Source organism: Rhincodon typus, chromosome 20 (genome assembly GCF_021869965.1).
Source record: "Rhincodon typus isolate 14 chromosome 20, sRhiTyp1.1, whole genome shotgun sequence".
Taxonomy (NCBI): domain Eukaryota; kingdom Metazoa; phylum Chordata; class Chondrichthyes; order Orectolobiformes; family Rhincodontidae; genus Rhincodon; species Rhincodon typus.
Window position 1 is genome coordinate 30,470,817 of NC_063351.1, and position 25,975 is coordinate 30,496,791.

At 38.2% G+C, this 25,975-nt stretch overlaps 2 protein-coding genes across 2 annotated transcripts in view; one reads left to right on the forward strand and one right to left on the reverse strand.

Moving 5' to 3' along the window:
* Positions 1-5,579, forward strand: part of LOC109912024 (phosphatidylinositide phosphatase SAC2) — a 55,007-nt gene extending 49,428 nt beyond the window's left edge. Inside the window, exon 13 of the mRNA XM_048609026.1 lies at positions 3,320-5,579. Coding sequence (XP_048464983.1) covers positions 3,320-4,475 — 1,156 coding nt within the window. The 3' untranslated portion in view covers positions 4,476-5,579. The remainder of the gene's footprint in view (positions 1-3,319) is intronic.
* A 2,040-nt stretch (positions 5,580-7,619) lies between these two features.
* LOC109912025 (minichromosome maintenance complex binding protein) overlaps positions 7,620-25,975 on the reverse strand; it is a 31,926-nt gene continuing 13,570 nt past the window's right edge. Inside the window, exons 5-16 of the mRNA XM_020511403.2 lie at positions 25,501-25,602; positions 25,242-25,371; positions 24,471-24,622; positions 23,434-23,531; positions 21,037-21,215; positions 20,578-20,701; positions 18,537-18,654; positions 14,857-15,022; positions 13,720-13,853; positions 12,027-12,191; positions 11,848-11,936; positions 7,620-10,494 (exon numbers count right to left, since the gene is read on the reverse strand). Of these exons, the coding sequence (XP_020366992.1) occupies positions 10,368-10,494; positions 11,848-11,936; positions 12,027-12,191; positions 13,720-13,853; positions 14,857-15,022; positions 18,537-18,654; positions 20,578-20,701; positions 21,037-21,215; positions 23,434-23,531; positions 24,471-24,622; positions 25,242-25,371; positions 25,501-25,602 (1,584 nt within the window). The 3' untranslated portion in view covers positions 7,620-10,367. The remainder of the gene's footprint in view (positions 10,495-11,847; positions 11,937-12,026; positions 12,192-13,719; positions 13,854-14,856; positions 15,023-18,536; positions 18,655-20,577; positions 20,702-21,036; positions 21,216-23,433; positions 23,532-24,470; positions 24,623-25,241; positions 25,372-25,500; positions 25,603-25,975) is intronic.

Here is a 25,975-nt window from a genome sequence, read left to right on the forward strand (position 1 = left end):
GCTTCTGTCAAGGCCTTGATCTTTTTACCCTGTTGAAAACATGAAGTTTATACATCGTTTCTTTTGATGTAAGTTACTGCTTTCTCCATCATTACTGGCTGATGTTTTGACTGGTTTACATAACTGCTAACACACCAGGAGGGGATATTAAAAAGTTGAAGCATTGGTGAAAATATTTTAACCATGTAGCTAATAGTTTTGAAACAAATAGTTGGAGACTGAGGCAGAAGGGCTCTTACCAGCTGCTACTTTGCACTTAATGATATTACTTAGTTTTCACCTTTGTGTTTATTGCAGTATCCAAGAGAGTGGTGATTTGTGCATGTCTAATTCTCTCCTTCTATAATGTTTTGATCTTCTGGAGCTTTAAAATAAGAAAAGCTGAGTCTGCCTTTAGCAGAGACTTGCGGACCAAGTCTGACTGTCTTTCCTGGATTTGCTTCTTTCCTGGATTTTTTTCCATGTTCACTGCAATCTGCCAGGATTAAAAAAAATCTGTCCTTTTGTTTATTCATTCTGAAAGACCCCCATTGTGGTTTCCAACTATTCCAAAAATCTTCAACTTCCCACCTGGATGGGTTTATCTGAAAGCTTGATCCAGATATTAGTTATTGTCTGAAGAATGTCCTGTCATTAGCCCTTCATTTGAACCTATGTTCCTTTTGCCTTGTTCCCCCTTTTGTTTTAAAAGCACTGTTATGGCCATTTTTTCTTTCAGTCACATAAATCCATGGCTGGGGATGGGCAGCAAAAAAAAGTACACTGAGGTAATAGAGTCTTCAGTGACTGGCAACCACTCACTTTTGAGTGATGTGCCTGTGTTGAAAACCTTTTTCCATCCAATGACATTAAACTGCTGCAATGTTTACCCAGGGATCAGTACTAGTATCAATTATAAAAATAAATGAATGATTTTTTTAATAGCTGTCAGATGACTTTGAAGAAAATCGCTTATAAAGATGGAGTAACCATTGCATACCTTTCAAACTTCTGTAGTGGCTTTCTGCCACCCAATAATAGTGGTGTCATTAAATAGACTAAATAGCCAGTCTCACTGAAAAATTCTCACAAATACAGCAGGAAGTAAAATTCACTCGTTATCTTCACTTTTTCAAATATCTGGATAAAGATTGGGCTTAAGTTGGAAGTTGACATTTCTAAATTTTTTTAAACAAGTTTATATTTAAAATGTAAGGGTTTGTATCATGGGATTTTGCAGGACTACAGAGATTATCAATAATTGTGACTTGGTATGCTGTTTTTAAATCTCATTTACACTGCATTCAACAAGCTGTTTTTTGGGATCTTTAACTAAACATGAAAAGTGGAACATCACCATCTATTCAGATTGGTTTTTCACTTTTGGGGTTTTCACCACACCTCAGGTAGTGGGGAATTACAATTGGCTTTTCACCGGTAAATGTGAATGTAAACCTGTACATCGCAGGAGCCAGAGATTTGTCACTTTCGCAGCTGTAATGATGAATGATGGAGGCTTCTCGGAGAGCAATCGCAGAATCCGGGCAGTCATTTTTAGTTTGGTTACTTGTCAGACTCTTGCTAAAAACCTGATTTTGATGCTTAAAACTGTTTATTCATGTCACTTATCAGCCATTTTTCTAATCTCTAAGTGATGGAAAAAGTCAAATTGTTGCAGTTCTTTGTCTGTTAAACAAAAGTTTTAAGTGTTTTCTGATTGGGGGATAGTGGCGTTGTAAGCATACCGGATGGAATGTTGTAACAGACGCTTCCAGGTTCATTCAAGTACATTTCTAATTTTGAAGTCAGTGTAACATCTGGCAGCAATAACAATGTTGTCTCTGGTGGTTATTCATGGTAATATGGTGATTTAACTGTAAACTTCTGAAAGATTTTTATTTCAAAATGACTGTGAAGTTTGCAATTGGGCATGTAGCCTTTCTTCTACCAGGAGACTGTATAATGGTGTGGGAACTATGCAAGAGTGCCCACCAAGGCAATGGAGCTGACGCAATCGGACAACAATCTAATAAAGATGATTGGTCATCCCTGAATGGTATCATTGTAAAATGATGGCAGTTATATGCCTCGAACTTTTCTTTTTAATCTCTTTCACAGCATATTAGCCCAATTGCCTCTAGAAGTAGTTTATTACTATTTTAGGAGTGGAGGAGGGATTTTTAAATAGTGCAAACTCAGTTTTAAGTTCTGTTTTTTTTTTGTAGGTCAAGTTTTCTAGTTCTGTAATTACAGGTAATTGTTAATCTACATCAGCTACTTCCATCTGTCTGAAATGCTTGAACCCTCTACATGATTCCTTAACGGTAGACCACCACAAGTGTAATTTCTAACATTTATGATATCATTGGAGTTCCACAAAAGAACTTGTTGCTGTCTCTTTGTTCACTGGATGTGGCTAGTAGCATTTATTGCCAATTTCTAATTCCACTTGAGAAGGCTGAGATGTTGAGCTGTTGCCTTTTACAACACTGCAAGTACTATTAGTTGACCAAAAGTTGACAGTCATTAGTCAGGTATTCCATGATTTTCCAACAGTAATAAAGGAACATTTCCAGTTTGGGGTAGTGAGTAATAAGGAGGGGAACTTATGTGTTCCCATGTCTTTTTTACATGATCTGATCCATCTCATTTGAGCACAGCTCTAATAAATGAGCTACACCAGTGTTAAAGGGGAAGGGTTCACCTCAGGTCAGTGTAGAAACAGGTCACCTGGTGGCGGTCTTTCCCAATGAAATGTACTTGGTTGATGAATGCTCCCTGCTTCCAACATGGTTGCTTTCTGTTCAGATTGGAGTCTTGTTTCTCATCTGCCTCAGGAATCCATGAGTTAAATATTTTAGAAGATAGGGAGTCTTAATCAATTTTCTGAAGTCATTCTTGCAGTTTACATGTCAGGCATGACATTGTGTTCGCAGCTTGTATTATTTTGAGTGGTCAGATTGTTGCCGGTCACTGAATTGTCGAAGAAATGTGCCTCCATCTGTACTAATGTCCCGGGTGGGGGGGGAGGGATTTCTTTTCCCAAAGAAATCCATCTCGTTTGCTTGGGACTTCATTATTGTAGGGGCTTCAAGAAACAAACTGTTGGATTTGGTATTGAAATACAATTCTACCTAAATTAAAACAATCTAGTTTGGCACAGCCCACTCAAGCGATGGGAAAGTTGATATACTGACTACTGCAAAAGTTTGCAGTGTAAATTCATTAACGTATTTTTCTGATTGCTAGGTTTCTCTTGGCTTAGAGGTAATATTTTTGAATAAAGTTTTTTTTTTTTTTGACTGTGAAGGGAATGAGTGAATTCTACATTGTCTTGCAGGAAGCACAGTAAACCACATGAAGATATCCTTGGCATCCGATCCAAGAGTCAAGCTTCAAGCAGTACAAGCCTAACTCAAGGCAAGAACTTTCTTATGAACAAGTTTTCTTCTCTCAATCAAAAAGTAAAGCAAACAAAATCCAACGTGAGCATTGGAAGCCTTCGCAAACTTGGCAACTTTCCAAAGCCAGAGATGAAGGTCAATTTCTTAAGACCAAACCTGCGAGTGAATCTGTGGAAGTCTGATAGTAGCTTGGGGAGCTCTGATTCACCAGTGGTAGTCTCTAAAGACGATTCTGATTCTGACATAGAGATCTCTTCCAACTCGGACTCTTTTGCATCAGATGGTTTCCTCTCCAATTCGAAATCAGATGATGAATGTCAGCTGACAGACTCTGAAGATGTAGGGCAGTGCGATTATGTTCTTCCCAGTTGTGGTATTGTTGTTACAGGACCTCGGTCACGATTAGGCAGTCGATCGCAATCTATTAGCAGTTCAGATTTTAGTATTCCAAGTAATCCTTCAGAAATGCACATAGCTCAGTGTGATTCTGAACATATGAGTAAAGACATGATTGATGTCCAGCTTTCTGGCAAAGCACCAAATGCGGATGAAGGTATCCTGGTGGATTTCAACACTCCCACTGATGTTTACTGTCACCAGTTTATCCAAGATGCACAGCACAAAGATCCAGAGGCTCCTGTTGGAAACTATGCTTTCCGTCAGCAACAACTTGAACAAAGCAATACTATCTTGGGCACTAAATCTGAACCAGAGATGGTGGAACCACTTTTATCAAGACCCTCCAAGCTGGATGTACCCTCAGCTACCTCGAATCAGTCGTTACTTTCAATAGAACCTGCTGTGTCATCTGATAACAGTTCAACCTGTGTACTCCATTCACCTGACGTGGAGACTGGTTTACAAGCAACTCCCTCAGCAGCAGATGACTCGGGGAGCAGGGCTGTTTCACCATTTGCTAAGATCCGAAGCTCTATGGTCCAGGTAGCAAGCATGACCCAAGCAGGACTGCTTCAGGGGGTAAACTTTGCAGTGGGAAAAGTTCAGCGCACTCCTGATAGTGGAAACGAAGGGCAGCATCCGCAACTGACCGATATGTTTACACAGTGTCGGACCAGGATAATCCAAATTTAGCTACTGATGGGTCCTTTCCAACCTTGACTAGATTTAATATTTTTAAAGTTATGACCCAAGACCAGGTGCCCTTTAAAATGATCTGTAATTTTGTATGCTGCCTTTAACAAGGCATTTGAGGTTTTTTGATGGTCAGTGTAAATGAATCTGGGTAATCCTGGATCTTTTTGTTTAAGCTACTGCAGCACTAACTACTGAACAGGCCAATGTGCAATATTAATTGTGGTAGTACATATTAGGCCAGGGCCATTTGTAATCCTAGTTAATTGTAATGGGCTAACCCAAAATGTTCCAGATGGCTTTATCTACTGTATAACTAGAGGGGAGTTTTTATGCTACATGTAACGTAAACACATCATGCCACACAACTTAAGAACTTGCAGTTAGTTTGTGTTGCACTGAATTGTATTAGTGGGATAGTGAGGTGTATTTTGGTGTAGTTTGTCTTCTCTGCCGTACAGGGAAACTGCCACAGGGTTGGGGAGAATAGATTTAGACTGAACAAAGCACTCCATAAAGAGGTTTCAATTTATTGATTACTTCTCAATTCTTAGATACCATACGTAATAGCTCCAGTTCAAGGGACTTGAATATCTTGATAACTTCACTGAAGTATTACACCATTGTCTAAATTACCAAGAAAATGAGTATTATTTTCCTTGATTTGTCTCATTACTGAAAAAAAAAGGTCCTAATGAAAGTTTACCCACAGCTAAGTGAAGGGGCTTGAGAAAGCTTGATTTCAATCTGATGTCGCATTAATAGGATCCTATAGCTAGTGCCTGTATTTTCCATAGATGTACTGTAGCTAGATTGTTAACGTGACATAAAAAGCAAGTTCCTGAACATTGTCTTAATTGTGATTTGATATTAGTCTCTGTTGCAGAGAATTTCTAAGCAAATTAAACCATTTATTCCTGTAATAAACTCCTGGTATTATCACTTTTAAATATTTAAATGTGCATATTTATTCATGTTGTTTTGTCACAGTGTGGTTTCTTTGGAATGTTTAAAAACCATTCACATATGCTTCAAAGCAGATATACTCCAATGTATTTTGACATGAGGGATGTACATTATTTTAATAAAAAATAAAGCAAAACATATGTTTGTATTTTTTCCTCTGCACGTGTCAAAGCTAAAATTCATCCATTTATTTAGTGGTCACTGCACGTTTCAACACACTGGCTAAGATGTGCACAACTAGCCTTTGGTGTACCATTGAAGAAGACAAAAGTGGATGAGACGGAGATGTAGGTTTTTTGAAGAAAAAACAAACTACCCAGGATCAATCGAGAGAAATAATTAATGATTCTGGTCAATCATCTTTGATCTGAATTAGTTTAAAGCAAGTTCAGAGAAATGGGGAAAGGGCTGAGAGGATAGAAAAATATGTTATGTCTGGGATAGGGTGCAAGAATGTCAAAAGACACGATGTTGCAAAACAACAGGATGATAATGGGTCAAGTGAAGAAAACAGGTGGTAAAGCAGAATCAGTGACTTGATTACGACTGAGAAACTAAAACAGTCAGATATGACAGTTTGATAGTGAATCTGGAAGCCCATAAAGTGCCATTGAGCTTTGATGGAACACTGCAGGGACTATGGAGGTCAGTAGGAACTGAGTGAAGAATTAAAGTGATACGTGACTAGTAGTTTGGTATTGTGCTTACGAATTGACTTGGTGTTCTGCAAATGTGGTTAATTTACATTTATTTTCCCAATGTGAAGGATACCACACTGCACAACACAAGTTGTACACTAAAACTGGAGTAAAACCGGTAAATCACTGCTCCACCTGGAAGAATTGCTTGGGGCCATGGTTGCACAGGGAGCAAAATGGGGAAGTGTCATTTCCTCCCCTAGTGTCAAGGGGAGTGGTGATTATGCACTGTTGACACAAGGGGAAGATGTTTGGTAGCATCACTGGCAGATGAGGAAAAGGTATCTACCTACAATGGACATAATCCAACCAACTGTTGTTCAGGTCATCCTCGGTTAAAGTAAACAGTGACATATTTTAGAAGTGTTGGTTTACAAGGTTGCATTCTCAGAATAGACGTGCAAAGTTTATTTCAAATCAACTTTTTGCAGCAGTGTGTTAATTTCATAATTAATCTGATAACCTCCACAGTAGAAGTGCCCTCATCAAACTGGAGTACCTTGGGATGGGAGAGCTTTCCAATGGTTGGAGTCATCTTGGCAGAAGGAAAAATGGTTGCACCTATTGGAGGCTGATTGAGAGTCCCAGGATATATTTGAAGTTCTTTCAGCCACAACCTTAGGTTTGACTACCTTTTATTGTTTCATTGATGGTGAATAATTATAGCATAATTGTAAGGTTCTTGGGAATAGTAATGCAGTAGCCTGGACAATGTTCTGGTCACATCAATGCCATTTCCGTTGTAACAGCTGATGGAATTTAATTTGGAATAGAAAGCTAATTCAAGCAATGGTAACTGAAGGGTAAAATACCACCTATACCTGATCCAAAAGAAAAACAACACTGGAGAAACTCTGCTTTCTCTATACAAATGCTGCAAGACCTGCTGGGCAATCCTTTGATGTTGCCTGGCCTGTTGTGTCCCTCCAGCTCCAGACTGTTATCTGACTCCAGCAGTGGTAGTTCTTACTATCTCTGAGACTTACTGAGTTCATGTTTTGAGTCCAGTGACTACCTTCAGAACTGATAGGATCCATGAAAAGCTGTCTTTATCTTGATGCCAGGAGGAAAGGAATGAGTGAGTGGATAAGTGGAGACTGAGTCCAAAGCAAAGGTGGAAACAAGTTAGGCAAAGGGATTGTTGATAGTAAGCCAGAGAGGAAGTGAGGTGTTTGCTTTTAGCACAGCCATTTCCAATCAGTGTCATGAAAGGACCTGGTGGAGGGTGGAAGGTGACAGGCCCACTTTTTGAACACAGCATTAAGTTTTGATTCAACAATGATTCCATACAAGTATCCCTACTGGGAGAAGGCATTATGTTTGAATTACTTTCCTCCAGAGCTCAGGTGACCGATGCCAATTTCAACATCAGCTAATTTGGCAATAAGCAAGCCATGAAGTGAGGATCTTGTGACACGGGGCCATTCAGGTTCTAATCTTTTCAAATTCTGATAAAGACCATTACCACCCCAAAGGAATCAAAGTTTAAAAAAAGTAGCTTTTAATTTGTTTAAGAAACAGTAATTTACAGTAAATATCCCTGATGATCACTGTACAGAAATCTTCAAAGATCACATGGAAAAAAAATCACTTGCCTCACAATTCTTTGCTGAAAATGCAGATTTATCCCACCCTTTAATTACACGTGTTTTTGAGAGAAACCTGGAACTATCCAAAATTTTAACAATGTCGCAGAATTATTTGAGAATAGCAGAAACTTAAAAAAAAAATGGCAGTGCATCTCTTAAGTAACTATGTACCAAAGTCAGCTCAAATGTTTTTTTTTTTAAATTCAGGAACACAGTACTCAAAATCATAATGCAAAAGGCAATCTGTTTCTGTACCAACTCTTCTGAATTAATCAAAATTATTAACAACCGCTCTGAACTCCAAACCAACCAAATCCAGAAGTCAGTATATTTGAAAAGGTAACAAAGACTGACTTTATTCAACCATATTACTTTGTTAAATGGAACACTGGAAACCTTGGGGGCAAAACAATCAAGGAAAGCACCTTGAGCGCAAATGAGAGTTTCTTGAGCAAAGCCATTACAACACAAAAAAACTGCTCTTTTAAAGATGGAATCATTTGGAATTTTCAGTAAACACTTTTGGGGAAAAATGCTCGATACATTAACTTTACCTTGAATTCTCTGGATGTAAGGCTTCAAAGCTTTGGTGTTTACTAAATCTGTTTTGCGCACCATGCCAATTAATCCTCAAATGCAGTAATGCTTTTAAAGTTTCTTGATGTAATTCGTGACTTCACTTACTATTAAATAACAGCTGCTTGCTGAAAAGGGTCAGGAAGGCACAACTGTAATATGCTTTGCTTCAGTACATTGTACAGGTTCCGGAGAAAGGCGCTTAAGGGATATTGTTGACACCGAGAAAAGATGGATGAACACTATCTCTAACTGTACCAGAATACTTAATGCCTAAATTCAGTTCCCCAAAACCAATATTTTCCATTAGGCGAATGTAAAACTGACTCCATGCATATTTTAAAAAAGTTAAATTGGAACTTGGCTGTCATCAGCTGGAAAAGTTCCAATTCAATTGATATTGAAGTTTAGTCCATCTGCTATAAAAATACATTAAATACACAACAGGTTTAAGAGTTGGGAAGCACATCAATGTGAGATGATGAAACTGGTCTCTACAGACCTTTGCATGAAGCCAGTTGTGCTTGATTTACTCTCCTTCACTGTGAGCTGTAAGGGCCCGTTATTATTGAAGTTTGGACATTTCTAATACAGTTCCTAGTTCAAGGTAACCAAGCTACTTAAAATTGCTCCAGATTTACAGTCTTGCACTGGTGAATGGAAGCTGTTCAGGGTTTGAAATAAATCACAATGTTGGGGCAAAGCACAGGAAAATTGAGTATCAATCCTGGGAGTAGTCCATGCTGCCAGTGGGCATAGAAGATAGGTTCTACTGTCCTGCAATGACTTCCTTAACCTGAATTCCTGACAACTGGCATGCTGTATTTTTTTAAGTTAATCTTAACCATCCAATCCACTAATACAGAATGTTTAAGGTACTTTAAAAATGATTTGTTCAGGTGCAACTAATCCTGATCTAGCATATAAACTACAACCAAGTGGTGAAAAATTATACCATGGAGTAGTTCTAACTGATAATGCACTGCCTTTTCTCATAATCCACCAACTCAGATTAAAAGTGAAAAAATGGGTGTATTTATACACCAATTGAATCAAATGGTCAAAATGTTTAAGGCTGCTCCAAAGTTTAAGCCTGTCAGAGCAGGCTTAATTTGAACCAAATGATACAACCTGGCTTATTCATACACAAGTCTACAAACTACTAATTTAACTTCACTTGTTACCAGATGCACATATTCTACATAATTGAATAAGGTCAAAGAATGGACAAAGGGAAGGCCATTTCAGCCCATCTGCCCCATCAGGAGTTCTATCCCACTGCATCAGATGTGCCAAATTGCACGTTTGATTTGCAATTAGTATAAATTGCTGGTCGACACTTCACTGAATTAAGAAACATATTTTCAAATAGATGCAAAAATACAGTTATGGTTTGAAGGCAGCTTCTACGTAATTTAAATACCCAGTAAACTCTGAGCACTAATATCAAAAAAGTGATAAATAAGGGAACGCTTCAGTGTTAGAAGTTAGCCCGTCTGATCAAACAAAAAGTTGTCCATGTTAAATCTGTGATGTAAACAAACTGATTGACTGTTTGTTCCAATGTCCCTGTACAAGTTTAGATCTGGATATTCAGACATTACTAGAACTTCATCCCTGTCTCACAATGAGATTAATCATTTCAAGAAGAGAGAAATAATGTAAGAGCTGTTGAAATCTTCATAGTTCACTTTTTTAAAAAAAAGGCAATTTTTAAACGAGTACAATGTTATGCAAATGTAGTTTACAAAATTACAAAAATAGTTTGTATTTGAGAATTATATGGTAGAGGAATGTAGAAGATATTTTCACAAATGGATGCATTCAACTAAAATGCAGTTCAAGCAACACAAATTAGAAATAAAGTAGAATTTAGATTTAAGAAATTTCTGTAAGAAAATCTGATACAAATGATCTATAAAGAGGGGAAAAACTTGTTTTTCCTCAACCTGATGACAGATGATTTGGCAGGTGGGCTGAGAAGGAATGTAAGTTCTTCAAATTTAAATAAAGCCCACTGATGCATGTTCGATAATCTCTTGAATTTTAAAGACTGTCCATCATTAAGGTTCATTGCCATTTACATGGGTTTGCTGCTGCAGCCTGCTTTTGCGTAGAACCTCCAACTGCTTTGCTCGCTGCCATCTCTCTCGTGATAAGGTCACATGGCCAGCACTCAGTGACACCAACCTTTTAAAGTAAATTAAAGTTAGCTTTTAATGTTCTTAAGCTATTAGTTCAATAATGAAACTTTTTACAATAGGTAAACTGAAAGGATTATTATATCTTGAACACTTACACCAAATTCTTCCCATCCTAATTAACTCTATTGTTAAATTATTTCTCAGTCTGGTTATCTTAATGGGATGAAACATTCAGTTCCTAAGCTAGCAGAAAGCAAATGCAAAATTAAATCAATGCTTAACTGCTAATTCCTCAAAAAATCCAAAAATGTGACCGTTATAAGGGTCTAATTGGGTACTGAAGATACAAGGCCAAACTCACTATGGTAGGTACTAATGCCTTTTTCTTTCCTACAAACTTTACGACGAGCTATACTGTCTTAAAAATATCATCAAGTTATCATCAGGAAAGCTCAAACCAGACAATACAACAATTATTAGAACTGACAATGAAAAAAAGATGGAAACGCTCAGGTTCCAGCGTGAACTGCATTGGAAAGACTGTCGTTCTGAACTTGTTATTTTTCAATTTTCTAACTTATTCCTATAGTCGGTAATACTGGATGTTTGATTTTGTTATTTTTCTAATTTTTTATTTTTTCTTTAAGAACTTGTCCTGAAGAATCTGTACCTAGGTACCTGGCACTTAAGATGGCACCATAAGTGGCAAAGTGTAAACTTTTCACTACTCATTTGAGTACTTGTGACATAAAACTAATGGAATTTAATAAATTTTTTTTAAGCAGAGGTTATTACGGATATGAGCCAATGGCAGATATTTGCAGTTAGGCCACAGATCAGCTATGATTTCATTAAATGATGAAACTGACTGGTGGGGCTGAATGACCTGCTACTGTTCTTAGGTTCCAATGATCTCCTTGTTGTCCTCCTATTACTCAACCTCTCTCAATACCTAAAATCCTACTGCATTATCCCATTCATTTACTCCTTTCTTCATTGACTGACACCCTTACAAAATATTGTGAAGTTAAAATCTTTGGCTTCGTTCCAACGTTTGCATTGCAACTTCCTCCATCCCAGTATCATCACACAAACAATGCAAATGTTTTAACAAAGATAACAAGAAACAGATGTCAAGCCTTTCTGAAACAATGACTGAAAGACAGTGCCCGAGGAACAGAAAGAGAGAAAGGAGCAAGCTCGAAAGAGCAACTGAGTTTCCACAGTCAAACCAAACCTTTACTCATGCTCTCAGTAAGAGTTTGTTCAGAATCTGGCAGTTCTTAAACTGAAACATTACAAGTGAGGAAACAGAAGTGATTAACTGTTTAACGTTTTGTTGTGAAGAGTTCCAAATAAGGAAATAAGCCACTTCATATCTCATCATCACATTATTTACCTTGCGACAACAAGCAACTGATGGAGGTCTTCTGCAGTTATGCTCCGAGGATCACTCTTCCTCATCTCCACAAAATCTTCTTCCACTGCCTACAATATAGCGAATTAAAGACTGAAACATGCAACCACCTACAGAATTTGAAATATAGCCTTCATCAAAAATAAAAGAAACCACCAAACCTTGGTCACATCATCTGATATACTGTAGTCCATCAGTTTCAGTAAACTCAGATATATGCGAAATTTCTTGAGCATGGATGGCACTACAGCTGTTTGCAAGTTAGTCATATACTCGTCAATGTTGGCAGGAATCATCTGAGGCTGTAGATGGACTTGGCAGTCAGACTATAAATCAGAGAAAAAGGTTGTTTACATAAATTTCACAAGACAGCACTGGAATGGACACCAAGAAAAAAAGCAATTTTAAAAATATTCTCATGTCCCACTTTATAACAACCTGCACTTTAATAATTCATAACGTTTTTATTAGCAACATTAATGCACATGATAAAGATATACACTACACATTATGACTGAAAATGATACTTACAACTTCACTCCTTTTGCTAGGTTGTCATATGCATTTGTTTAGTTATGAGGTCACTATATTTCATTCCATGATATTCAAATAGTGCCTTACAAAGCATTAACAGAAAGGAATCAAGAAAAGTGAACTACAGCATTATGAAGTGAAACATAAAGTAAAGAGCTCATAGGCTCAAAGGATGGAATTGGTCTAGGGGTCGATCACCAGAGAGTATAAATAATGGGCAGGAGATTCAGAAGGGATTTGGGGAAAAACATGTTCAGTCTGCAGGTGGCGGGAATCTGGAATGCACGGCCTGGAAAGGTAGGGGATGGAGGGTGGAAACCTTACAACCTTTAAAAGATATTTGGATGAGTATTTCAAATATCATAACATTCAAAGATATGGGACAAGTGCAGGAAATTAGGATTAATGCACTTTTAGGGGTAGTTATGGTGCTGCAGATTCGATGGGCCAAAAGGCCTTTTCTGCACTGTCTAAATCCATGAATTATTGTATCAAGACAAAATACTATGGAAGCTGGAAATATGAAAGAAACAGAGAATGCTGGGAAACTCAGCATCTATTGAGACAGAGACAGAAACAGAATTAACATTTCAAATCTGGTAAGACTCTTCTTCAGAATGATTGTATTGTCTGTCAAGATAAGCTCTGATAGAAGCGATCAGAATAAACAGGTCAGTTTGAGTTTGTCTATAATAGCTGTGCTTATAACGTCACTAACAAAACAAACTTGAAATGGTAGTTGCAATTACAAATGCAATTAAAACATTAAATTGAGAAATTAATCTTTATTTTTAAATTTTTCACATCCCTGTAAATTAGTAAAGAGATTTTTATTAATTACTCAAGATATTTTGAGTCATGAATCACAAAACCTCCAAATTTTATAGGGACCTTGAATCTATCATGCGTCATGTTCAGCCTGCTGGGCTAATTCTAAGATCAAGAGAGTGTTTGAGTCTTTTTAAAGATTAAACTTGCTAAGTGTTTTAGTCCACCAATAAAGGTAAAATGGCTTGTGTAAAGTGAAGCACTTGCAATTAAAAAAGTATTACCAGTATCCTTTAATAAAATCTTCTAAGTTTTGTTATAAAATGGAATATTAATGATTAATGTTGATTCAAAAATTTGGAAGCGCAAAAGACTTTCTTATAAGTCAAACTTAATTAATGGATATGGCATTGATAATAGAATATTAATTGCTGTGAGAAAAAAATCACTGATGCATTACACACAACTTGTTTAGGACAAAAATCAAAAAGAACATGGCATGTGACATATACATGAGGTGTACAAAGAGACACATCCACAGAGTACATGTACCGGTAAGAGAGATCTTCCTTCAGAAGTGATGAGTACATTAATATTGCAAGGGAATTCCATCTGGTGGTAGTTGAAGTCATAGTCCACCTTCTGCCAGGTAATCAAATTACCAAGTGCTGTCACATTTCGGACACCTGTGAAAAATTGGCCATTTACAGTGATCATGTATGACATGGTTTATATGGCAGGTCAATTACTACTGCTTCAGGTTTAGAAATCTAAGAGTGCAAAATAAAGTTAATGTTCTATTATTTTGTAAGAGTAATGCATTCAAGTAACTGCAGCAGTACCTATCAAATTTAAACCAACTCCAACTAAATCAACAAAAGCTTGTACAACGTTCCCAACACTTCCATTCCTGTACTCCCAATCAAGGACAACATACCACTTGCCTTGTTAATTATGGCTCATTTACTAACTACAGACAAAGTCACCCAGCAGCATTTTAGGACATTCATTTCTTTGCCCCCTTTCATTAAAAATCATTATCTAAATATTCAAGAGTAGTAAATAGCTCCAGTTTTATTAATGTCACCACAAACACATTTACCGCAACATAATATATAATATATATGTTTATATAGGGATATGGGTCTGATCCACCAGATGTAACTCAAGTTTAAATGAATAAAATAACTTTTCATAGGTACACATAACCATTCTGCTGTTTCAGTGAAGTGCTGTAGCCTATTAGTGAATTCAATATTTTTAACATTTTGACAAAGGTGCTTAATAGTGCCCTGTGTCTAAAGAAAAGAAAGCTTAATTTCAAAAGTCTTTTCAAAAGGGCTCGAACTGGTACAATTGGCAGAAACTTGAGTTGATGATTAATTCAATCTGGGGGTGTAGTCAGTCTAAAAGACTGCTTTGGGTAGTTTGGCTGCTTTACAGGGAATTGTGTTGACCTCATAACCTTTAATTTTAGTCTGTCCTGTCATTCCACAAAATCTTCTCATCCTCCTGCTCTTGAGTCCTTCCTATACTAGTTCCCAGATTAGGGGGTGTGTAAGTTATTCAGTTGTTCATCAAGGTTCACATCAGCATTTGAAACAACACCACTACTCCAGTTAAACAAAGATAGCTCAGCAAGCACACTGGCGGTAAAATTTGATGCAAACTGTAAAGTTTAGTTCTGACCTGTAGCATCCAGCTGCCCTTGTTCCAATAACGTCTCATCTAACATGAGTGAAGTATTACTGGCCAGCTGCAGTACTCCAGTAACAAGGCGGTTTGCAGTGTAGTCTTTATGTGGGATAAACTGTAGGGTGTTCATGTTGTTGAGAGTCATGGGTAGACAATAGGACTACAAAACACAAAATTAAAATTAATTGGGAATGTAAACAAAGCTCCCATTTGAGTAGACTTGACAGTAAGCAATGACTTAAGAAAAATAAAACAATTCGTTAAATATCATTACCATTTAAAAAAAATACTTTTGTTTTAATTACAAACTATAATGATGTGTGAATTAGAGAAAATAACACACGCTACTATTCTTAGATTTGCACCACACCTAGTTGTGAACATTTCAAACAATTTATTTTGTGATTCTGTCCAGATTATGCCAACATTTTAAAGCAATAAAGACCAGTTCATGGATTTTTCACAGCACAATGGTTCAGATTTAATAGTCAGTGATAGAGACAGTGCTCCCCACTGACCTTAAAGAAAGCTGACCACAAAAATCTAGCGTATCCAGTAGATTTTTGGATTCTCTATTTTCAAATATTAATTTGAATTAGCTGCCAAGCCAAGGTGATTTCAACAGTGATATCATCAAGCAGAGTAATCAGCCAATTACACTGATGTATTCTTACAGACTGCAAACCAGGATACAAAATGCACCAATTATCGTTGACTTGGAAGTTTTACAGAGAGTGAAATGAATGTTTATGACAATCACAAGATCAAGGGAAAAGCTGAAATATCAAAAAAAAACTTTAAAACAAATACCTAATAATGAGGGAAAGGGCAGAGCAAAGCACAAGACAGGCTATTCATGGTTCACTTTCAGGTCTCTTGTGACAGCTGAAGAAGAAAAAAGACTTGGCCAGAGGCAGCAGGTGGTGTGCTTGCTATTTGATATGAAAAATTCCTTAGGTGACTACGGTTTTGGCACAAAAACTTGACCATGGTAGCTGGAGTGGGCACATGAAGGAACCCAGGGCACAAGATTCAGTTGAGCAGTGGCACTTAATAGATCAGTGCAGCTGGGGAAGTGGGACTCTGCGAAGCCCAAGAGCAGTAATTGCCCCATGCAGATGTAGTTCAACAAAAGCCCCAGAGCAGTGCTAGCTCACAGAAGCTGCAGAAACATCTGTTCAGCACAGCTGTGAATTGGGAAATTGAAGAAAGCTCAGGAGCAACAATCAGCTCAGTGAAGCTGAAGTAAATGTTTGCTCCATGATATTGAGAGGTGAGTAGTCAGGCACAGCTGGAGAACTGGGATTGTGCCAGTGATTAGATGCTGGAATGCAGCCTTGTAAACCCAATGGGATAGAGCCTCAGGTGAATTCATTGACTAGCTGGCCATGTTAAGCCATGGGACATTCTGAGTTTGAGTCCTGTTGCCTGAAGATTCATTGCTGGTAGAAGCAGCAGAAGGGCCTCCTGCAGGCCAAACCAGAGATGCTGTTGAAGGAAAAGCATAAGCTAAATCCTCAAATAAAAGGAACTGAAATCCCTGCTGAGGAAGACAGAGTTTGAAAAGCTTTTTTTGTGACTCTAGGTGATCATTGATGTCTGGGTGGTCTGCTGAGAAAATGTGTGGGATCTGTCTTGGTCATATTTGCCACTCAGTCTGCAAGATATAGTGTATATTTGACCATAATTTGCTGAATAAGTCATACTTAAAAACAAGTTAATTCTGAATGTTAGAATACAGGATAGATTCTTTGCTTTGTTGATTTTAGCATAGTAAAGGGCAGGGGGAGGAGTTCTGAGATATGAGGAAAGACTGGATACACTGGAGCTATTTTCCTTGCAACAGTGAAGGCTGAGAGGGGACCTGATAGACATGCATAAGATTATGAGAGGCCAAAACAGGGTGAGTAGGGAGACACTCTTCTTCATTAGTGTAAGTCAATTACCAGGGAGCACAGATTTAAGGTATGACGTAGAAGGCTGAGGAGAAATGGGAACTGCTTCGGTGTTTGAAATAAGTTACAATGAGAAGGCACAGTATAAGGATATTAAGTATAAAACCTGGGAGTCGTCCATGCTGCCACTGGGTATAGAAGATGCAGAAAAATTCCAATGTCCTGTAATAACTTCCCCAACCTGAACTACTGACAATTGGCATACTGTAACTTGTTTAGGTAAGATTGAAATAGCTGTTTAAAAAGTAGTACAGAATGGAACCATAGAGTACAGAAAAAAGGCACTCTAACAGTGATTTGCTTGGGTGCAAGTAAACCTGATATAGCACATAAACCAGTAAGCCACAAGTAAGTGGGAAAAAATTATACCATGGGACCGATTCTTTAACTGATTTTAACTGAGCCTATTTGTCTGATAATACATTCAGGACAGTGGAGTCTGGACTCACCAAAAGGGAGGTGACTCAAACTCTTATAACAGTGGTATTTACATATTCAATTGTGTTGCAACAAACTCCAGCACCGAGCCAAAAACTGGAAGATCAGATTAATGTCGTCAGATCTTGTTTGACTGGTGCAGCAATGATGGGTGAATGGCCTCACTTTTGAGCTGTACGTGGTTGGCAGTCTACATTTGAACAAGGACATTCAGAGTGGCTGCCAGTTTCACAGCAGTAATGACTGAACAATTTTGAAATCATTACCATCATCATTCCCCCTCTTTAAACATGTTTTACAGCTTGTTTGTCCAGGATAGGCCAAGCACTGACTCATAGCTTTTGGTGCCTAAAGTTGTCTTCTCATTTAAAATTAAATAAACAAAAGTAATTTTTAGATGTCCCAATAACTGTTTTCCAAGTGGTAAAGTAGATAGAGAAAATCCATCCTCTCTGGCATCAGACAACAGGTCACAACTTTAATATCATTGATAAGATCATTGAAGGGAAGATGAGAATTTTTAGCCCTCCTTTATTATCATCTGGAACACTACCTGGCAAGGGTAGAAGCTCTTTCCATAAACAGTTTTAGAAAGGCACTTTGTCAGGTTTTTGAGGATGAGGAACATACAGGACCACACAGACAAAGCAGAAATGTGAGACTGTCAAAGAGCTATTTCAGACACAACAGGCTTAGTGGTCTCTTTCTATATTCTATGGTTCCATGAGTCAATGTTGAATCATGCTAATTTATCCTTCCTTTACAAAACTAAACAAACATTGCAGCTTGGAACAGGAATATTGGCAAACAGATATCAATTGATGGTCCAACTGTAAGTTGTTAGCATTATTTATTTATTTAAAATAGTCAATTTTTCCTCAACAGAAGAAAGCAGGAGTACACTGTTGTACTGGTGGTGTATATTCTCAAGCTAATTTGAGCAGGAACATGTATTACACTATGATATTCAAAGCCCAAGGCTCTTAGTCACATTAGTGTATTATTACATGCTTTCTAGTCTTATTCTTAACCATTTCCAAACATTTTTGTGAGGCATCCAGAATGCCACAAAGCATGATAACCCCTCAAATCCATTTCCCTGGCTGCATGTCTTCCTCATATACATGGACCCTGATAATTTTCACTGCTAGTGCAGAAATATGTACATTCTGAAATTCTACGTGGCCCAAATAACCGCGGTAAACAACTTTAGCAAAAAAGTGACAATCATCAGAGTTGAATAATCATAATCCCCAATCTCCAAATGATTTAACCACTTACTGAGGGAACCAGCTGCTGAATGGTCCTGTGAAGACACTTTGTGTACGAGTTATTCCTTGGGCAGCCACTGAGATTTACTGTGAATTTACCCAGTGGTAGAATGTCACGCCGCGAGTATCTGCAACATTGATCAAAACAGGTTATTAAGTACTTCATCAGCTGCTTCATTTTATTAGAATGGATGAAAAGCTCAGAGAATATAGAATTAACTTTTCTACATCCAATTGTAACTCTTAACCACATAATCTAATGCATAAAATTGGCACATCTACAAAAGCTTCCTGCCTGCATTCTTGTATTTAATTGCCATCTTCCTCTCCATCCCCCATTTTCTCACTTCTTGCATCCAGTTAAGATGGAATCCTCTTATGCAAGTCATGTTACGTTTACACATTCTAGTCCCTGGGCGGTTTGTGAAGTGAATATCTCTGGTGCACCATGACCTTGAATTCGTGTTCTATGTAAGTTTTAAAATATGTTCTTTCAACTTTATTTCCCCCCACACCGCAGCTGCATACTCCACAGAAGTTAGACGCTAGTGGTCCACATTCTGCACTCTAGTACTAGCTTCTTGTTGTCCTCTCACAAATCTAGCAAAAATAAGGTATCTAGTTTTGACGACATTCACAACCCAACATCCTAACCATTTCTGCTTTGTGTTTATTCCTGACAGCTACTGCGAAGGCAACAAATAAAACATTATTTTGCTGTTAGCACCATCCTCAGAGTTTTGCCCACTTGATCCAAAGCAGGAAATACAAAACATTTCACCCTTTTGTTTGTTTCAGCCGTGCATATCAACTCCCTGTCAAATAGATTTTCAAAAAAGGAATCCAGAAAGCAAATCTTCATTTGAGTAGCATAGGTGGTAGTTAGGAAGTTTTGGGTAGCGTTCCCTGCCTCTGAGCTAAAAGCCCTAGATTCGAGCCCCACTCCAGGATTTAATGGCCAAGGAAGGTGAGTTCATACACAGTCAAACAGGTTGAGCATCAACTTGAAAATCCTCTTAATGTACACCAATGACAGGGTGCAAGAGCAGGGGAGAATCCTGATCAGCCACATAATGCAAAGAAGGTGTACAGAAGTAAATGTTGCCACAGCAACACAAAGTCCTTGTTTGGCCAGTTGGCTGAATAGCTGGTGTGGATCAGAAAGGTGCCAACAGCACAGCCAGAATGGAAACTGAACACTAAGTTTGATTCAGCACCTGCCTGCTTGTCTTATCTGGGGTGGAGATTGCAGTACTGTGTCTTGATCTGCTTTTGGCCAGAGAACTCTAAAGGGACAAAAAAGAAGGCGGAAGCTCTCATGGCACTGCACATTCAACTTCAATCTTCCCAAAAAACCCAAGATTGCACATTCCACAGGAACAATAAGAAAAGTTAACCAAACAAGCAATAGGGGGTCACACTAACGTAAAAGTAGTTGGTTGTCTTCAACTGGATTCAACTAAAAGTACATTTTAAGAAGTCTTAATTAGTGGGCAAAACGTGAGATACAGCTGAAGAACCTCAGACAAAACCCCATCCCCCACCAACTAAATGTACCTCAATTAGAAGCAGTGCCACTCAGCGATGCAAACATATTATGCTGTAAAGAAAAGATTGCTTAATAACACAGAAAATTGAGATTCTGAACACTGGAAAGATTAAGTTTGTACTTGAACTGATCTTTTTTACTGACAGAACAAACTATAACCTTGAGAATGAAAAATGTCATTGCTGCTATCTTCATTCGTATACTGTTTATAAACATGGCAGATTGCAGAAATTACATTAAAAAGGATGAAACACTTTAATTCAGAAACACATCTCCATGTAGTTACAAAACCTCATTTCCTTTGCTCAAAATAACACGTACACCAATTCAAAAAAGGTTATAATTTCACCAGAATGTGATATTGAATACATTCTTTGGAGCAAGTACTGGCCACAGAGTCTTTTTAATGTCATCAACAAAGAGTATGTTACAGTCTGATTTCAATGCAAGTACTAGATTATGCATATATCAAAAATGATGGAAATAAAGATGATATGATTACACTGTAGATATGAAGTGCAGTAGAAGATATTCAGCAGCTAGACCGTCTCCCAGTAACATGTGTGTCAGGAATCCAAGCAACTCTGCTCTGACTGTTGACAAATCAGGCAGAATGTTTGTGATAGCTATAATAAATCAGAAAAAGATACTTAAGGATAATATTAATTTCAACTAAGTAAGTAATTGCAAATTATTTTTAGGCAGTTACGATTTGTGCCTTTCCCAACAAAAACAATTACAACAGACCAAAATCACTTCTAACTTGAGAGCATTCTAATAAAATCCATTTGTTGCATCTACGGTTTACAGCTGCTCAGGACTTGCGTCTCAGATAGAAATATTTATCACACTACCATCCTTTATTAAGTGTCCGCACATGATCCACAACTAAGCCTCTGAAACTCACATACACAGGCACCACAAATACATTTAAAAAAAACACAGCTAAATGGAGACTCACAATCCTTGCTTTCTTTATCCTTCAGGGTGGTAGGAAGGAAAGGATTGACATGCTGCAGTTTGAGAGTCACAATGGCATGAAGCCTTGGAACCAATGAAGGTGGAGGACTGTGAACACGCTGCTCCTCCATAGTGTCCATACATTCAATTGGATCCAGAATTGATGAACCATCCTTCGTACTATATCAATGAAAAGGAGAAAAAACTCATACTAACTATCACTTCAGTGGTAATAAGTCTGCAAATTTCAGATTTGACTTCCTTCTAGTTTCAGCATGTATGAAAGAAAATCTATATTTAAAAAAAAACAAGCTCTTTCATATCCTACTTTTCACTGCACTGAACTACTCCATGAGAAAATCTCAATGAGAAATGTAGGTTTTAAGTTCAGATTGGAACCGAAGAATTCAAACTGTCATTTCATAACCAATCAACACAACATGCAATGGAAAACGGAAATATTCAGCAGGCCTGGTTGCATTAACGTTAAACATAGGCTGTTAAAATTTTACTTCAGTCACTCTGCAAAGTAACTGACAAATGGGGCTGAATGCTCAAATCAAATATCAACATTGTATCGTATTTAATTTTTAGGACTCGGTTGTCACTATCATTTATTGCCCATCCCTAGTTGCTATTGAAAAGGTGGTGATGAGCCGTTTTCTTGAAATGCTGCAGTCCATAAGCTGTAGGTAGACTCACAATGCCATTAGGGAGGAAATTCCAGGACTCTGTGACCTGACAATACTGAAGAAATGGCAGTTAATTCCCAAGTCAGGATGGTGAGTGGCTTGGAGGGGAGCTTGCTGAAGATGGTGTTCCCATGTGTCTGCTGCCCCTGTCCTTCGAGATGGAAGCAGTTGCAGGTTTGGAAGGTACTGTCTAAAGAGCTTTGGCGGTGGTGGGAGTGGATGTTTGTGCATTTGGTGCCAATCAAGGAGGCTGCTTTGTCCTGGATGGTGTCAAGCTTCTTCAGTATTGTCGTATCTGGACTCATCCAGGCAAATGGGGAGTATTCCATCACATTCCTGACTTGTGCCTTGTGGATGGTGGACAGATTCTGAGGAGTCAGGAGGTGAGTTACTTGCTCCAGTATTCTTAACCTCTGGTGTGTTCTTAGTGACTGTATTTATAGAGTCATACGGCTTGGAAACAGCCCCTTCAGTTCAACCACTCCATGCCGAACATAATCCCAAACTAAACAAGTCCCACCTGCCTGCTCCTGGCCCATATCCCTCCATTTATACCACCAGTCCAGTTCAGTTTCTGGTCAATGATAGCCCCAGGATATGGTTAGTGGGGAATTCAGTGATGGTAATGCCATTGAATATCATGGGACAATGGTTACATTCTATCTTACTGGAGATGGTCATTGCCTGGCATTTGTGTGGTGTGAAATGTTACTTTTCACTTTTCAGCACAAGCCTGGATATTATCCAAGTCTTCCTGCATTGAACATGGACATCAGTAGCTGAGGAGTTGTGAATGGTGCTAAACATTGTACATCCTTACTTCTAACCTTGTGATGTGAGGGTTGGTCGTTGATGAAGCAACTAAAGATGTTTGGGTGTGGGACATCACCCTGAGGAACTCATGCAAAGATGTCCTGAATGACTGACCTCCAACAACCACAACCATCTTCCACTGTGCCAGGTAGCACTCCAACCAGCAGAAAGTTTCCCCACTGACTCCAGTTTTGCCAAGGTTTCTTGATGTCAGTCATTCAAATGTAGCCTTGATATCAAGGGCTGTCACTCTCACTTCGCCTCTGGAATTTAGTTCTTTTGTCCATGATTGAACCAAGGCTATAATGTGGTCAGGAGTAACTGGCCCTGGTGGAACCCAAATGGGCATCAGTGAGCAGATGCTGCTTGATAGCACCGTCGATGACACCTTCATAACTTTACTAATGATCAAGGGTTAACTGATGGGGTGATAATTGGCCAGGATGGAACTGACCTGCTTTTTGTGGATTGGACATACCTGGGCAATCATCTATATTGTCAGGTAGATGTCAGTATTGTAGCTGTACTGGAACAGCTTGAGGTAAGGGTGCAGCAAGTTCTGGAGCATGCCTTCAGTCCTATTACCAGAATGTAGCCTTTTTGCAGTATGCAGTGCCTCCAACCATTTCTTGTTGTCACATGGAGGGAGATGAATTGGCTGAAGACTGGCATCTCTGTGATGCTGGAGACCTGCAGATGAGGCCTGTACCTGAGGAATTAAAAGCTAATTCTTGATCTCCTTGAAAACAAGAAACCTCTTTAATTTCTACTGCAGGACCAAGTGCTTCCAGATGAAAGAAATATGAAAATTAAAGAATCGCAGAGGCTCACTAAACAATCCTTGCACATTAGTTGATGAACACAGCATGCGTATTGGTGACATGGTCCCTTACCTCTCATCATTTATTACACCAAGTGCTGGATCCACTGATAAAATCCCATAAACCTCCAGCACGTCATTTACTTTGAAATTATCCCAGTCCTCATAGATCTATCAAAGAGAAGAATAAAATATTAATGTACAAGCAGTCTGAATCAAATAATTATCAAACAAGAATTGGGTAAATACAAGAGGAAAGATGTACCACACTTTGAAGCAAGAGCGGTGGAAGATAAATTGGACAGCCCTTTCAGAGAGCTGTCTCAGGCATGATGGGCTAAATAACTTCTTTCTGTGTTGATTCACTCTACAATGTAAGAGATGCAACCACAACATGAACAGGTATTTGCTTTATTGAAAGTGGTGATCGTGGCACTTATGCATGAAGGAAGCTAGTCAGTTGTTTTACCTATCATAGTGGAATGGTTTGAAAAATTAGTTACAGCAAGTGTATTTTAATTTGTTAAATCATTTAACTCATGAGAATATTAATAATAAGAAGCTTTTGGATAAAGTAAACTCTCCCGTTAAGATTCTGCATTCAGTTTCTTCAAATTCACTTGGCAGGATATTTGCAGTGAAAGATCTCTGTAGCAACTTGGTGAGTTCCAAAAGATCAAGCATTAGCAAAGCTTAACATCTTGTCAGGCACAAAGAAGTTTTCAGCATGTAAGTGCGTTGGAGAAAAATAAAAAAAATCTTAAGAAGACAAAGAGGTTTTACTTTCTTCTAATTGGTCAAGACACAAAATGGAAGCTCTGGAAATTACAACGTACATGCAATTACAGCTGCCACCACACTGTATTAAAATTTAATTGCAGCAATCAGCCTGACAATATTTAATTGAAATGCCCAACTTATGCACAAAAAATATGTAATTTTTGCCTTGTAACCAGTTCTATGATGATTAAATACTAAACAGATAAACTTTCAACATCTATTTTATATTATTTGAAAATTACATCATTGAAATCAATCACTACACTTAGTAATGTTATCCACTAAGTGCACAGACATGATGCAGTTCATCCTTCAGAAACACATTACTACCTTAACAAGACATGCAGGGCCTTTCTCCCCAGGTAATGGGAAGTTGAGATCAATTGATGTAGTGCAGTTAGGCAAATTCTGGTGTGCACCTGGTGCTTCCTTTTCAAGGCGCTTAGCATCGCCACAGGCTTGTGATCCACTGCAGCCAGCACCTGGTATACAAGTGGAAAAAAAAACAGGATCATACCTTCCCTTTGGTTGACTTCTAACCTTAATTAGGAACAAGTGAAGTTTCAAAATGATCATCTTATTAGCCACTTGTGAACGTAAAGTGTGAACACAACATAGTATGGCATTTTACCAATTCACAAGAGATCAGATTTACTTCAAGTCACAGTCATACTGATTACTCCCACATGTTTTATAACACAAGTTGAGTTAGACTTTTTTTTGTACTAGGAGGGAGAGAGATGGGTTGGGATGTAATTTCCACACTTGAAATGCATCTAGAAAAATATCTTAAATATCTTGAAAAATAGTGGGGTAAAAAATATCCTTTCAAGTATGATCCTTTTCTGATTACTGCTTTGAGATATAACAGCAGTTTGGGAAAATCCTATGTTGTGACTGGTGGCAAGGGAGCTCTCTCATTCAATTACAGTCTCTTCAAGAAACAAGCAAGAGTGCAACATTACCGCGTGTTACCGTAAGTTGCACTGTAGAATAAACTGTAGTATCCTGTAGAATCAGGATTTAGACTGTTCCCATTTCTGCAGTACTTGTTAGCGAACTCAACTAAGAAGTATAATATTGCTGAATGTATGCCCCTACCTGAACATTGCTCCTTTAATTTGTGAGGATGCATTTCCATGTCTTCATCCTCCTCATAACTCCTTTTGTGTCGACTTGGAGTATAGGACGTAGAAGGGTTACCACGTGCTTGACTGGCACTGGCATAGGCGTATGAAGACAATTTAAGGAAAACAGAGCTACTTGGTTAGATTGCTCAGTTAAATTGCTTTCATTTATTTATTCTGATGAAAAGCATTTCAGGATTAAGCTAAAGCAACAAATGTTATCAAAAGGATATTTCTTTGACCCATTCTGACTCTCCAGGCACTGGAATGCAGTAAAATGTCTGTCTCTCCAGTGTGACACATTTGGCAGAGTTTAAGGCAACCTCTTGTTGGAGCTGGGGAGAAATATAAATTATGTAACACATGCCAACAAAATTCCGTCATCATACCCCAACCCAATATTCCACTCAATACAAATGCTAAAAGGTAACATACTGCAACAATTTTAACTTAAAGAGGAGCTGTATTTCCATATATGGTATTTGCTAGTGACATCATTGCAAATGAAGAATTTTGGTTAAACTGACTGTTGCAATTGGTTTTAGCAGCTCTGAAATCTATTAGCCTGCTGGAAGATACACACTTGAACACCATGCGAGATATGGATCAAACTGAGCTATGAAACCTCAAATAACCTGCTCACACCCACCAGCAATGTTCACAATTGAACAACAGAACACTAGGCTGAAATGTGCATATCAGCAAAAT